The 14,817-nt window shown below is 54.1% G+C and overlaps 1 protein-coding gene across 2 annotated transcripts in view; it reads left to right on the top strand.

Annotated features, from left to right (window-relative positions):
- Nucleotides 1–13,112, top strand: part of DUS2 (dihydrouridine synthase 2) — a 45,976-nt gene extending 32,864 nt beyond the window's left edge. For both annotated transcript variants that reach the window (XM_081217782.1, XM_081217781.1), the window contains 9 exons: nucleotides 1,660–1,725; nucleotides 1,903–1,973; nucleotides 4,200–4,286; nucleotides 5,611–5,779; nucleotides 8,416–8,537; nucleotides 9,813–9,962; nucleotides 11,110–11,197; nucleotides 12,258–12,331; nucleotides 12,566–13,112. In XM_081217782.1, coding sequence (XP_081073908.1) covers nucleotides 1,660–1,725; nucleotides 1,903–1,973; nucleotides 4,200–4,286; nucleotides 5,611–5,779; nucleotides 8,416–8,537; nucleotides 9,813–9,962; nucleotides 11,110–11,197; nucleotides 12,258–12,331; nucleotides 12,566–12,803 — 1,065 coding nt within the window. In that variant the 3' untranslated portion in view covers nucleotides 12,804–13,112. The remainder of the gene's footprint in view (nucleotides 1–1,659; nucleotides 1,726–1,902; nucleotides 1,974–4,199; nucleotides 4,287–5,610; nucleotides 5,780–8,415; nucleotides 8,538–9,812; nucleotides 9,963–11,109; nucleotides 11,198–12,257; nucleotides 12,332–12,565) is intronic.
- The last annotated feature ends 1,705 nt before the right edge of the window (nucleotides 13,113–14,817 follow it).

Here is a 14,817-nt window from a genome sequence, read left to right as displayed (position 1 = left end):
GGATCTGGGAGAGTTGGGTCCAGGAGAGGTTCTGCTAGAGTCTGACCAAAAGACAGACTCTATATGCCCTTTCCTCTCAGTGTGACTCTTGCAAAGGGCTAGGACTTTTCGTTACTAATTTTCTTCCTGGTCCTGAGCATTCACGTGAAATGAACAGAAAATGAACTGAAGAAGGTGCTTAGAGTTGCTTGGATAAAATACACCAAGAGGAAGTTCTGCAAAACAGAGAACTGGGTCAAACCAGCTGATGTTGCTTAAATCACCAGACATCAGAGGATTCTGAGTCAGCATTTGCAAAGGAACCCTCCAGAGATTGTATTGTCAGCTTGAAGGACAGGACTGGAGTGAGAAATTTTATTGTGTATCTTGATGGATCTGGCAGTCCTTCTTCCTCCCTTAAGGGTAGGTGCCCCCTTTAAGCCCTGCCAGAGTCACCCTAGGACCTCAGGCCCAGTCAGCCTCCTGGGGCAGCACCTGGGGACTGTTCCTTCCTGTCAGTCTCTGGCAGTTGTGCCTGGGCCAGCAGGCCCTGTCTTGCCCATGATCTGTCCCATCAGTCCAGGCTCTTGGTCTAATGTCTTCTGGAGGGGCCTGCCTTAGCCTGTCCCTGAGAGAAAGGCCTCCTTCACTGGTTCTTGTGATCTGGCTCTCTGCTGCCCCCACCTGTCTAGAACCAGACTGGCAGCTGCTGCCTGGATGTCCCCCTCTGCTCTGCTGGACAGGGATCCAGTTTCTTGGAAGAGGGCTCTTGGCATCACCTTCCCCCTAGCTTGCCTCGCCCAAAATTTTTGATGAGGGGAGAAGATAAAGATAGCAAGGTCACAGACATGCAGTGTCATCTACACCTTTCTTGATGTCTGACTCTTTGTCTGGACTTGCTACTTCCCTGACACTTTCCTGCGTGACTTTCTTGATCTTTATTTGGAGTCCTTTGCAATCACTATGCAAAATAAACACTTTTAAATATGTTGACTATGTTGTCTTTTCCTTTGCCAGTTTCATTCCTGTATATCTGACTCCCCTAAAGAGAGGGGGTACCTGAGGACAGGGCCCAGGACCTGCTCAAACTTTCCCGCTCACTCACTTGGCAGATCCTGGAACAGCACTCAGGAAACTTGCCTTCAATCAGGAATGGAGCTGTGAGCCATGTGTTCTTAACCAGGGATAGGCCTCAGAATCATTTTGAGGAGGGAATGTGTTGGGCAGAGTCTTTTGAAATCCCATATTCCTAAGCCCTGTCCCTAGAGACTCATTCAGGAAAGATGAGGTGGAATCTAAGATTCTGTATTTCTTAGGCTCTCCAGGTGATTCTGATGTTTGCCCTGGCAAAGGATCACTGTGTTCTGTACAAGCATGCATGCAGATCCATTCATGCATTCATTCACTCACTCATTCATTCATTTACGAAATATATGTATACTGCTATGTATCAGGCAAGGGGCTGCTGGTGCTGGGGCTCTAGCAGAGAAAAAGATGAACTCCTTCCCTCATGGAGCTTCCATGTGTATGCGTGCAACAGACGCATTCATGGACACGTACATGGACATAAACATGTCCATGCCACTGGGCCGCACAGGTCTGCTGCAGAATTCATTAGTACAAGCAGTTGTGGTGTTTGTTCCAGAAAAGGCAGATGCTCTTGTATTCTCCCCGCTGCAGATCCTCAGCACTCTTGTTAAAGGGACACAGAGACCTGTGACCTGCAAGATTCGCATCCTGCCATCGGTAAAGATCTTACATCTGAAGGTCCATTTTCTCTGGGGATGCTGATTTGGGGGTGTGAATGATTCTTGAGGGGCTGAGTTAGGTTTGGAGAAGGGGGTAGAGCTGAGCCCGCTTTAGGAGCTGGCAGCTGCTCCCTCTGTGGCTTCAGTAAACACCCTGTGTGGTCCTGTCCCTCAGCTGGAAGATACCCTGAGCCTTGTTAAGCGGATAGAGAGGACCGGCATTGCAGCCATCGCGGTTCATGGCAGGTGAGTGATTGCCTTACTAGTGACTGACTTGCAAGGAGGTCCCTAGCCACCTTAATGACTCTTCACCAGACCCCAGGTGACTACCAGCTTCTCTTCTGCATACACAGCCTAGCTCTGCTTAGCTCACTGATATCCCCTAAGTTCAGAGGGCAGTCAAACTCTTTATGGGGGTTGCATTTTTCTTTGTTGCATTCATTGAGCATCTACTGGTGGTAGGCACTACACTGAGCTTTAGAGATACAGAGAGACCAATGGGAAGGAGAAACACCCCTACCCTCAAGATGTGTACATGGTAGAGAATGAGTGATTTGCTCAAAATTATATCACATAGCCAGGAAGTGGTGGAATTAGAACTCTGACTCTGAATCTCATTTTCTTTACACTACATTCAGCAATAGCTCCTCCCTTGAATGACCCCAGGCAGATTGCTGTTCTTTCAAAGGCACTGCCTCTTTTGTCTGCCCTTGTTGGACTGCCAGCTGTCACAGTGACTACTTTAAACAGTCCTTGAATCTGCTGTCTACTGAGAGCTGAGGTATTGCTGAAGGCTACCCTTGGTTTCCCAGTCGAACTCGCTCCCCGTGTCCAGGATATACTTTTGTACAGAATCCCAGGTCAGCAAACTTTGGCCAGGGTGACCTCTCTTTTGAGTGGTGTTCCTTTTGAGTTCAGGGGTCTTGTAGGAACAGTGCATTTTTTGCTGGTTGTATCTATTACAGCATTTTCAGAAGGGAACCCAGAACTCCAACACATAAAAACAGAAAAGCAGGGGCCTCCCTGGTGGCGCAGTGGTTGAGAGTCCGCCTGCCGATGCAGGGGATACGGGTTCGTGCCCCGGTCTGGGAGGATCCCATATGCCGCGGAGCGGCTGGGCCCGTGAGCCATGGCCGCTGGGCCTGCGCATCCGGAGCCTGTGCTCCGCAACGGGAGAGGCCACAGCAGTGAGAGGCCCGCATACCGCAAAAAGAAAAAAAAAAAAAAAAAAAAAAAAACAGAAAAGCAGAGCTGTGCTTGTTGAAGCCAGCAGGGGGTGGTGAAAGGCCACACATGTGTACACACAGGCCCCTCCTGGAGGCAGCAGGCTCTGGGCTCAGACTGCCTGGTTTCAAATCCCAGGTCTGGGTTCAAATCCCAGGTCTGCTGCTTGTTGGCTGTGTATCCTTGGACAAGTCATTTAACCTCTCTGAGCACCACAGTCCTCATTTGGAAATTAAGATAATTTCTGCTTGATAGGGTTGTCACGAGGCTTTTATGAGATTGTGAATATACAGCCTTGGCATAGTGCCTGGCATAGAGTGTTTTCTGAATAAATAAAGCTATTCCTTTTTCCCAGTAGTTGGAAACACTAGGAAGACAGATTTGGGCGAGTTTCAAGAGAGACTTTCTAGCCATCAAAGCTGTTAAGGATGGGCTAGAATTGGGCTGCTGGGGGTGCAGGGAGGTGGAGCTGGAAGCTGGGTTGATAGGGCTTTCTAAGGCCCTGTGGCCCCTGACACTTTTGTTGAGGAGTATAGCAGAGGGACACATGCAGATAGGACCTGGGCAAGGGCTTTCTGGTCAACCACCTCTCTGGCTTGTCCCTGTGCACAGCTCAAGTTAGGGCTTACCTTAGCATCCCTAAGACTCACTCACTCATACACAAGAGCTTCTTGCAGTTGACCTTGGGTGCAGGGGCCCTGGGTTGTGGTCTTGCCTCCCCTGCAGCTCTTTGTGACAGCCATGGTCTGTGGCCTGCTCTGGTTGCCGGGCCTACCGTGTGCCAGGTGCCTCTCCCCAGGATCAGCTGCCCAACTTGGCCTCAGCACACGCAGCTGTGTGGGAGTGGCCAGTCTGAGTGGCGGCAGCTGTTTCCAGTCCCTCTGGGAGGGCGAGACCGGGACAGTAGGGGTAGCATTCTTAAGGCACCGTCCCTCATCTCTGGCAGAGGCGAGGGGAAGCTGGGGAGTGGCGGTGTGACCACCCACATCGGCTTCCTGCAGCCATGCCTCACCTGCAGCCCTTTGAGAGCTGGACTCGCCTTCTCAGCCTGGACCTGTGCTGCCGCTGCCCGGCACAGCAGAGGTCAGGGAGAGCCGTCCCCTGTAGCCCAGAGCCCTGTCCCTGCTGGCTACATGGCCTTCCTGAGGTTCAGCAAGGAGGACAGTAGGATTTGGCTGACATAACCCGGTGCTAAGTGTGACGTGACCTTTGGCACTCAGTCCCCAGCCCCATCTCTTTATCTCCAAGGAAGCGGGAGGAGCGACCTCAGCACCCTGTCAGCTGTGAAACCATCAAAGCCGTCGCCGAAACCCTCTCCATTCCTGTCATAGCCAAGTAAGCCTCCCTTCTTCCTCGTTTATTTTTTTATGCCTCACTTCACTCAGAAGGGATTTGAACTGACAAATAGAAAATGGAATGCGATAGCATCAAACGATGACTGTAAGAGAAAAGAAAAAAAGGGTGTGACAAAAGTGAACTTGGCAGTGAGGCTGAGAAGGGCCCATTGTGTCCCTTGGTCTCTGGTGAGTGGCCCATGTAGGTATGCAGCAGACAGGGGCCCAGGACATTCTGATGCACGGGTTGAGGTGGGAGTGTTTAGGGAGAGCAAGAGAGTGGCTGCTGAAACAGGCCCAGGGGAAGGTGACCTCACACCCAGAGTTAGGTGTGTAGGGTGTAGGGTGAGGCGTCTCAAGCCAGAGCACAGAGAGCCATGGCTCAGGAGCATGAGGCAGGTCACAGACCAAAGCCCAGATGAGCATCCTGGACAGTGACAGGACCAGAACCTAGACTGGCAGGTGTGAGGTACCGATGACCAGCCCAAAGGCTTAGCAGTAAGACAGCAGTGTCCTGTCACCACTGGGGAGCTGGCCTGTGTGGGCCAGTCGGAAGTCCAGCACAACCCTGTACCTGCCTGATGGCAGGTTGGGAACAGAGAAGTTCTGAAGCCCTAAAGCCCTGACGAAAGGCATGCCTGACTGGAGGGAGGGATGGGGGAGCTAAGGGTGGGGTGGTCCCCAGGCCAAGGGGTGTTAGGGGTGGCTTGGAGAGAGGGTAGGGCTACTCAAGACCCTGGACCCTGTTGCTGCTGTTGCCACCTGAGGGGTGTTCCCCTCACACACAGTGCTGTCTCTGGGCTGAGGCTGCTGCCTGGCTCCTAATGGAACAGACAAAGAGCAGTTTCCGAGGGGCTGCAGGGTGGCTGAAAGGGAAATTGCAACCAAACCGGGCCTCCTTCCTTCCTCTCATGACCACCACTGCGTCTGTTCCCTCTCTAGGGTTTTGACCCAGCCGTCAGTGGGCATATAGGTGCCCCAGCCTGGGAGTTTTCCTGTGATCCCTATATCCACATACAGACCCCGCCCTTCGGATGTGGGGCAGCTTTAGCCACTGTTCGGGATGAGGGGGAAGGAAGGTAAACGCTCCGGAGTACCTCTTAAGTGCCAGGCACGGTTTGGACTGCTTTATTTTGTTATCTCACTTGGTGCTCCTGACCCCACAGTGGGGTGTGTATTATAATCTCCAGTGTCCTGAAGCTCTCGTAGCTGAAGGACTTGGCCAAAGCCACACACTGAATAAGTGGCAGATTTAGGAGTTGCCTTTTTCTGAAATTGCTTGTACAAGGATGGGGATACCCCCTCACCCCACTGTTGCTTTTCAGTGGAGGATCTCACGACCACATCCAAGGATATTTGGATATAGAGGACTTTCGACAAGCCACGGCAGCCTCTTCAGTGATGGTGGCCCGAGCGGCCATGTGGAACCCATCCATCTTCCTCAAGGAGGGTCCACGACCCTTGGAGGAGGTCATGCAGAAGTACATCAGATACGTATGTCTATGCACTTTTTCAAAGCAAACATGTCTCACTGTCTGCCACATTCCTGCAGAAAGTGCTTTGGGTGAGCCCCCAGCCCCCAGCAGCTCTCTTTTGCTTTTCTTTTTTTAAAAATTTATTTATTTATTTATTTATTTTGGGCTGCATTGGGTCTTCGTTGCTGTGCGCAGGCTTTCTCTAGTTGCGGTGAGCGGGGGCTACTCTTCGTTGCGGTACGTGGGCTTCTCATTGCGGTGGCTTCCCTTGTTGCGGAGCATGGGCTCTAGGCGCACGGGCTTCAGTAGTTGTGGCTCATGGACTCAGTAGTTGTGGCTTGCAGGCTCTAGAGCACAGGCTCAGTAGTTGTGGCACACGGGCTTAGTTGCTCCGTGGCATGTGGGATCTTCCCGGACCAGGGCTCGAACCCGTGTCCCCTGCATTGGCAGGCAGATTCTTAACCACTGCGCCACCAGGGAAGTCCCTCTCCTTTTCTTTTTAGTGTAGCATTGGGTCTCCCTGGCTGCAATGTGAAGAGCAGGGTGCTGGGGAGGCATGGCCCTACCATCGCCCCCTTCTAAAGCTTTCAAGGTGTGAGGATCATAGCAAGGGCTTCTGGATCCAGGATGCTGTTGAGGCCCCAAACACATGATATCTTTCTCTTAGTCTCTGTCACTCCCTGTCCCCCTACACATACACACGCGTGCACAATGACAGTGGTGTCTGTGTCACTCATGCCAGTGGGTTGGCACCAGAGGAGCCACAGCAGGAGGAGCCATTGTAGCTGTTGTGAGGACAGATTCTCTCCGTAAAGACGTGTCAACTGGTCGTCAGTCATAGTCACTTCTAAAAGTCTTTTCTTGCTAATTCCCAGAATGCTTTAGCCTCTGACTTAGGAAATAGTCTAACTTTGACCCTCTACTCCAGTAATAGCTTTTTCTTCTCACCCGGGGTTTGATGGTAGTGCCCGGGCATTTCCCTGTAAAGGAGTTTTTTTTTTTTTTTTTTTTTGTGGTACGCGGGCCTCTCACTGCTGTGGCCTCTCCCATTGCGGAGCACAGGCTCCGGACGCACAGGCTCAGCCTGAGCGGCATGTGGGATCTTCCCGGACCGGGGCACGAACCCGTGTCCCCTGCATTAGCAGGCGGACTCTCAACCACTGAGCCACCAGGGAAGCCCTGTAAAGGAGTTTTTTGACACCTGCACTATTTCCTTGGCACTGCCCTGGCACCCTGTGAGACTCTGACCAGCTGTGCATGTCTGTCGGCAAAGACAGTGAGTGGTCCTCAAATTCCTCAGTGAGTTGGGCCTGAGCAGAGAATGCAGCCCTCACCCTGAGCAGACTTCCACCCTCCTCTTCAGTCCTGGAGCTCCTACCCACCTTGGGGGTCAGGAGCTTCTCAGATCCTCAGGCTGCCATGGGCAGTTGTGGCTGCCATGACATGTGGGTGTCCCCAGGGCTGTGCAAGCTGGGGGTGGTACGAGGCCCTGAGGCCTGTGCCCAGAGCTGGGCAGCCTCTGTTCTAGAGCCTCTTCTGCTTGATGCTGCAGCCTTCATCCCCTTGGTTCTGGGTGTCCTGTTGGGTAGGTTGGCTCTCCAATGGCCTGGGTCAACCAGTGGCAAGGGGGGCTTAGCTCAGTCTAGGTCGGCTGGCTGGCAGGTCTGTGGCAGGGAAGGCACGTTCAGTAGTGCCAAGCTTGCTCACTGTCTGAAAGGTGATGTTATCCTTCCTTCTCAGCCTGTCCCTTGGCAACTCCTCAAGAGGGTGTGTTGGGCCAGAGAAAGGGAGGAGCTTTCAAGCATAGGCAAGGCTGCTTCTGGTCCAGCCAGGTGTCTTCTGTCCCAAACAAGCTGAATCAAGGCCTTGCTGCCGGCCATGGCTTACCCACGTATCCCTGCCTTGTCCTGAGCATGTGGTCGCACCTCCAAGGCACTGAAGACATAGGCCTTGCTGGAGGTATTAGAAGATTTGATAGGGGGCGAGAGGGGGAGAGGCTTCTGGGGGGCTGGGGCACCCTTTACCCACTGCTCTCCTGCCTGCCCCAGCCAGGCCGACTTCCACTGGGTATCCCTGGGCAGTTGTCTGGCCTCCCCGAGCCTGCATTTCCCAGTCTGAGTAGTGGTAACTACTTGTTTAGCTCAATGAAGTGACAAGTAACACGTGCAAACATGCTTGGTCAATGGTGCTGGGCTTTTCCCATGTTGGAAGAAATTGGAGACAGGCTGTTTAAGATGTGGGAGGGGCAGGCACTCACCGTGGTTATAAGGAGTAGAAGAACCTCACCCCATCCCAGGACTGGTCCTGCCACACCAGAACTTGGCTGTTCCCCCCTCCCTGCCTTGGAAGATGCTCGGCAACAGGTCCTCTGTGGTAGCCGATGCAGGAGGAGCTCCCTGCACATGTGGACCTTAGTCAGGCTGTCCAGCAGAGTGTGCTCCTGATTGTGGGCCTCAGCTGTGACCCTCAAGCATTGTGCCACTAACTAGAGGAGTAGATGGCCAAGATGGAGAGGGCTCTTTTATGGGGTCCCACTGCCTCAGCTGCAAGCCCCTCTGATGCCCCCTTGGAGCCCCTTTTCCTGCCATCAGCGCAGAGCTCAGGCCTCAGAGCCTGCCTGGGCAGCAGGGGGGCTCATGGAAGTTTTTCTCTCAGGCTGTGCAGTATGACAACCACTACACCAACACCAAGTACTGCTTGTGCCAGATGCTACGAGAACAGCTGGAGTCGCCCCAGGGGAGGTTGCTCCATGCCGCCCAGTCTTCCCAGGAAATTTGGTGAGAGGGGCAATGGGCTGTTCATCTGTCCTTGCAGACATTACCCAGACTCGACCCTGAGCCCTAAGCTGACTCTACCAGGGGAGCCAGGACACAGCTTCTGGAGGTGGATGTGCCAGAGTGGGGAGGTGGTACAGCTTTGCCTCACAGAAGGGGGTACTTTCAAATCTTTAGAATTTTCCATCCCTGGACTGATCTCAGCAGCAGAATTTCGGGAACTAGGGCACTAGTAGGATGGAGGAAGGTGAGGGCTGGGCTGGGGAATCCCTGGGGAGGAAGGGGCTTTCCTGGTAACAGATCTGTCACATGGCAGGCCACCAAGATCCAATGGTTAGGAGAGTTGGGATTGTAGAATGGAGCCCCTGGCCTGAGCCAGCACCCACACCCCATCACTTTGCAGTCTGAGAGGCCACCCCTTGATCCTCTAGATCTGGTAGAGCTACAGCTCAGGTGGTTGACATTTGGGGCCTCTCACAACCTGGTCTAGTGCCTGTTCCCACAGCTCCCTGTCTGCCTGTGCTTGTACGGGGTCTCCTGCCTGAATGCTGTCTCTCCCGCACATTAGCTGTGTATACTCTCCTTCCTCCAGAGAAGCCTTTCTGGACTAGGCTTGCCCTCAGGCAGCCATCTTCATGAATGTCCTCCAGCCCTTAAGATGCTTCCTAGAGGGAAGAGCCTTGCCAGAACCTTCCTCCTCACCTTGGGCTTGTGGTATTCATTCTGTCCCTAGCCCATGTAGCTTAACCAGCTTGACCCAAGTGTGTTGTGAGCTCAAGAGGATAACTCTCGAGTATCACTCTGTAGATCTGGGTGGTACCTCAGTTTAGGCTTGGCCTGTGTGTGGTCAGGGCGGGAAGTGGGGAACCAGTCAGTGGTCAGGCCTCCGTGTCTTCCTCCCACGGGCCTGCATGAGGACAAGGCTGTGCATACCCCCAGTGCTTGGTCAGTATAGCTGAACTCACTCACTGCTGGCTAGGGACACCTGCCTGTGTGTTCCTCCTCAGAAGAGAGGCTGCAGGTGACCTTTGGAATCTATTCCACCCAGCCCAGCCTGCCCTCCAGTGCTCACGCTCAGGGACCTGCATTCATTCTCCATCTGTCAGTTCAGGCTGATCACAGGGGTGTGTAGAAAGCACCTTCTGGTGGCTAGGCCCTGGTGGTGTTTGGGTATATGTGGGGGGCATTTCTCAGTGGTGGGGCCCTGGGCTCCTGCAGTAGTTTCCTGAATGCTGGCTCCACTAAGGGGCTTCCCCTACTCTGCTTGTCCCTTCATAGTGAGGCCTTTGGCCTTGGTGCCTTCTATGAGGAGACCACACGAGAGCTGGATGCCCGGCGGGCCAAACTCTTGGCCAGGAGCCCAGAGGAGGTGGAGGAGCCAGCTGAAGATACCTCTGGTATCATTAAGATGGCTGTCAAGTTTGACCGGTAGGTCTCCAGCTTGGCCTCAGCTTGGGCCAGGGCCAGTGTCCTTAGGTCTGACTGGGCCAGCAAGCTGGCTGCCGTCCATGGTTAATGCCAAGCTTAGGGACCACAGATCTCCTTGGTTTGGATGCTTGTTCTCAGTTTTCAGCAACCCAAAGAAGGCACTTTGGAGAAGACAGTCGCTGAAAGCCCAGGCAGTGCTGTCAGGGTTGTGCATGCTGTCCCAAGGGTGACTAAACTATACCTTTTTCCTGACCCACCCTTTCCCACAACTCAAGATGGGGAGACCTGTCCCCTCTGTTCCTCAAAGTCTGTGTTTTCTCCTTGGCCCTCAGGAATTAGCTGCCTGTAGGGAGCTCCAGAATAGCAGCAGGACCTGAACCCTCATCTGGCTAAGCAGCCTACCCTCACTGCCCCTTGCTAGCCCTGTGGTGCCCTCTCTAGGCAGAAATAGCCTCAGGCCAATTATTGCCCCAGACTGTGACTCAGCTTTGAATGGGGCCCTCATCCTAGTCTCTGTGATCTGGAATCTGAACCTTTCTGGGGTCCCCAGGCCCAGACCAGGAGTCAGTCTTGTCTGGCAAAGTCTTGGGAGGAGGGATGTAGGCACAGCTGTTGGGCAGTCATATCCAGGGAGAGCTCCTGGTGGGAAGCTGGAACATGGCGCTTCCCACCCTGTCACCGCCTGGCTCTGAAACTGGAGTCCACTGTGCCCAAGGCAGCAGCGGATCACCCTGACACTTGGTGGACATAATCAGGGTGGGCCCTGAGCTGGATCCTGAGACCACTGTATGGCCGCCTGTATCCCCACTCCCACCCACTCCCTCCGGTTATTGACTTGAGAAGCAAATTGTACCTTCCTTCTTGGCTGTTGAAGGCTGTTTTCCAGGCTGGAGCTCAGAGTGCTGGAGTTTACTTCCCATTCCAATTCCCCAAGCAACTGAAGCCCATCTTCCCTTTAGGTAGAATTCAGGCCCCAAGCCACTGGTGGGACAGAAATGGGAGCTCAAGGGAATAGGTGCAGGAGGTCCTAAGGCAGCAGTTTGCTGTCTCAGTTCCTGCAGCTCCTACCAGGAACTGAGTAGGGCCCCTGCTGAGGAATGGGGTGCTCATGGTAGGTGGGCCCTGACACCTTTCCCTCCTTCCCCAGGAGAGCATACTCACCCCAGATCACCCCCAAGATGTGCCTGCTGGAGTGGTGCCGGAGGGAGAAGTTGGCACAGCCTGTGTATGAAACGGTGAGTTCCTGCCTGTGGCCTGCTCTGCATCCAGCCCACAGCACTCCCACGGCTAGTGCCGCCACCCCCAGTCCACCCACAGCTCGTACCTGCACTCCAGACTGCTTGGCTGGAGCCTGGCTTTGCCTTCTAGCTCCTTCTCTTTGACAGTGGACCTGTTGTCTAGTTCTGGCCACTTTCATAAAACTGAACTAGAGGCCTAAGTAAGAGGCTGCTTCAGCCAGTCCCTTCCAGTGGCATTGCTTAGGCAGGAGAGACTTCTCTGGAGAGGGCCAATTGGCTTAGGAAGGACGCTCAAACCTAAAAGTTAGACTGACATGTTTTTGGACCAGGCCTCAGCCAATGGGGCACAGAATTGGACCCCATGTCTGGGGCCTCTCAGGGGAAACTTTGAGACAGTCTTGCTTCACTTTCTTTGGTCCCCATGGCCTGTTTAGGTTGCCTGGTCTCTTTTGGACTGGCCTTCTGACCTCCAAGCTTGTATCTTCTGGGCCTTGTGTTCCCTTCTGCCAGAGTGACTTTTCCAAAACGAATTTGCTTCTTTCCCCCTTGCTCACGTCCTCATCAGCTCCTCAGCGCCTTTGGGATCAAGCCCTACCACCTCAGCACAGAGCACGAGACCCCCATGTGTCTTTCTGCTTCAGGTCACATCCACTCAGCTCTCTGTCCACCACATCACCTGGTTGCTCTGCCAGGTGTACCTTCTTTGCCCCAGTCCTTGTCCCCTCTCACCGCTTTGCCCTCTGGTGAACTCCTTCTCATTTTGGGGGACCTGGCCCACCCAGATGTCAGTAGGAGGAAGCTCCATAGTCACATGCAGCTAAGGGCTCTGACGGACCTTTGCTTGGGTCCATGATAGAACTCCTGACACACTGGGATGTCACTGACTGTGTGTGTATCTACGTTTCTTCCCTGGAAGATGCACTAGGCACTTCTGCTGGGGAGGAGCATGTGATACAGGTAGGCTTCATTTGATTTAGGTGGGAAGTACTTCCCTCCAGGGCTTGGCCCTCTTGCTCTCATGCAGCCATCCCTGTTTCCTTTGCTCTCTCTGTACCAGGTTCAACGGCCCCTGGATCGCCTCTTCTGTTCTGTTGTCACTGTTGCTGAACAAAAGTACCAGTCCACCTTGTGGTGAGTTTCCTTATCCGTGGGCATGAGGCTTGTCAACAGGGCCTGATCCTCGCATTGGCCTGGGAGGGTTAGGAGGATGGTGTACCTGGGCAGTGGCATCCCTGGGTGATGACCCCTTCCCTAGTTTTGTCAGAATCTCTGCCAAGGGCGTGTAGAGTCAGGCCTCCCAGACTCTAGTCCTGTAACCAGTCTGCCTGTCTCCCTGCCTTATTGCCCCATGCCTCGTCTGCCTAGGGACAAGTCCAAGAAACTGGCGGAGCAGGCTGCAGCCATCGTCTGTCTGCGGAGCCAGGGCCTCCCTGAGGGTCGGCTGGGTGAGGAGGGCCCCTCCTTGCACAAGCGGAAGCGGGAGGCCCCTGACCAAGACACTGGGGACCCCAGAGCTCAGGAGCCAGTCATGCCTGGGGAGCTGTGCAAGAAGCCCTTTTTAGCCTTGGCAAGTGGTAAAGAGAGCCCCCTGGAAGGCTGGTGACTACCGTCCCTACCCAGGTCAGCCCCTCCCTGGGCCTGGCCCTAGGATGGCTATGGGTGCAGAGCATCAGCCAGATGCCACTGGACAATTTGCTGCCACTGCTGGCAGGAATTGAGAGGTTCTGGCCTGGGCCAGCAGCCTGGAGCACTGGCCAAGGTATCCCCAGAGTGCCCATCTCCTTTGGTGGGTCTGAGTAGCAGAGCCAAGCTCCCAGTGACCTCAGTATTTTCTTTGAAAACAGGAGCTTTTCAGGTGGCACCTCCCCAACCTGACACTGGTACAGTGCAATAAAGACACCCTTCACCCTTACCCACGGCTGGTTGCTTCAGCCTGGCACCTTTACACATGGACAAATGTCCTGGCATAATTATTCTGCTTCTACCCTCTGTGCAGAGCTGGGGCTTTCTAAAACATTTCTCCTACCCATCCTTACGAGTCTAGATGGAGGTGGTGGGTTGGTTATCACCTTTAATGCTCACTGGACTTGAGTTGAGCCAGGAAGGTCCAAGAAGCCCATTCTCCTGATGGTAAACCTGAGGTACTGGCCATCAGTTGGCTTTCCTGATGAGAGGTGATACGGAGTCTGGGGGAACGATTAGGGTATCTGGTGCCCTAGTAAGGGACCAGCTCAGGTGAGGGGGGGTGCTGGGTCTGACCCCAGCTAGAGCTCAGACCTGTGAGGTGCCTGCTCTGAGCAGAGGACACTGGAGACTGCTGATGGCAGCAATTTGGGGCCCTTGTGATTGCCCGCCCATGCCACTGCCCACCCCCCCTTCCGCCCCCACCATCCCGTTTGGGCTGGAAGGAAGTGGCAGATTCTCTTTAATTTCCTTCTGGCAGTGAGAAGCAAACAAACAGCTACCACATCTTATGGGGCCTCCCCCCCACTGCCCACTTACTGGGAGGGGCGTTCTGACCAAAGGTCCCTGCCCAGCACCGCCTCTGCTTCCTCAGCTGTAAACATGCTGCTTTTCCTCCCCTTTTCAAAGCTCTGTGAGGAGGGGGGGATTCCCCTCTGGGCCAAGGCCTTGTTTCTCCCATCTACTCAGGGTCAGGCCCCTGTGCCAGTCAGTACCCCCAGCCCTGATGACCTGAATCAGGGGTTGGGCAGGTAAGACCCCTGTCTCAGTCCCGGAGCAGCCCCTCCCTGCACCCACACTTGCTCTTCTGTTTGCAGATAAGGATACCAATACCAGTGGCCTCCCAGAGCCCATGACTCTTTGACCTTGGGCAAGTCACTTCTAGTTCTTGCTGGGCCCAAGGGCCCTTCTCTGAGTGGGATCAGCTGTTCTCTTCCTGTTTGAGGCTGGCTGGAGGATAGTCTCGCCCTATGATAGCGGCACTGTGCAGCTAATGGGGTCACTCCATACCGAGGCTGCCCTAACTAACTTCCCAGACCAGTGCTTCCAGAGAAGGAGCCCCACCCAGGAGAGAGACTGAGGCTTGGTTCAGTCTCAGCCATCAAACTTCAGGCACAATTTATTTCTGATTTTTCTTACAAAAAACTGTTTCAGTCAAAATGCCCCCTTTGCCTTTCCTCATACCCCAACTGGAACAGGACAGAGAGGCCCCAGTGGACCCCTCAGGCATCCTGAGCTAGTCAGAACTTGTGGGAGGACCCTGTGTGGGCCAGGTACCAAGTCTTAAGATCCACTTCCCTGGTGGGGTTGGGCTCTGTCCTCAGACCTCTTCTCCCACCAGTGTGGTTTCCCTGGGGAAGCCCCTTCTCTGGAGGGGTCAGGTTCATTTCTGGGCTATGGGGAAGGAAAGGCAGGGGTAGAGGTCAGTCGCTAAAATAGAGTTTAGAGTGTGGGGACTTCGAAGGCCCAGGAAAAGTAGTGGGGAAAGGGTTAGTCACAGGGGAGCAGGTGGGGAGGGGCCAGTGTGTGTTCCTTGACTGAGGATGTCTGGCAAAATCCTGGTTGAATATGTTGGCCCTCAAATGGTCTCACTTTAGCACACCTCAGTGATGCCTGCCCTGGTCTCAGAGAGACCTGCCTAAGAGCTGGGACCA

The sequence above is a fragment of the Mesoplodon bidens genome, assembly GCF_964165515.1.
Source record: "Mesoplodon bidens genome assembly, chromosome: 18".
NCBI lineage: Eukaryota > Metazoa > Chordata > Mammalia > Artiodactyla > Ziphiidae > Mesoplodon > Mesoplodon bidens.
Note: the sequence above shows the minus strand (reverse complement) of the source record. Positions and strands in the feature narration are given on the sequence as shown.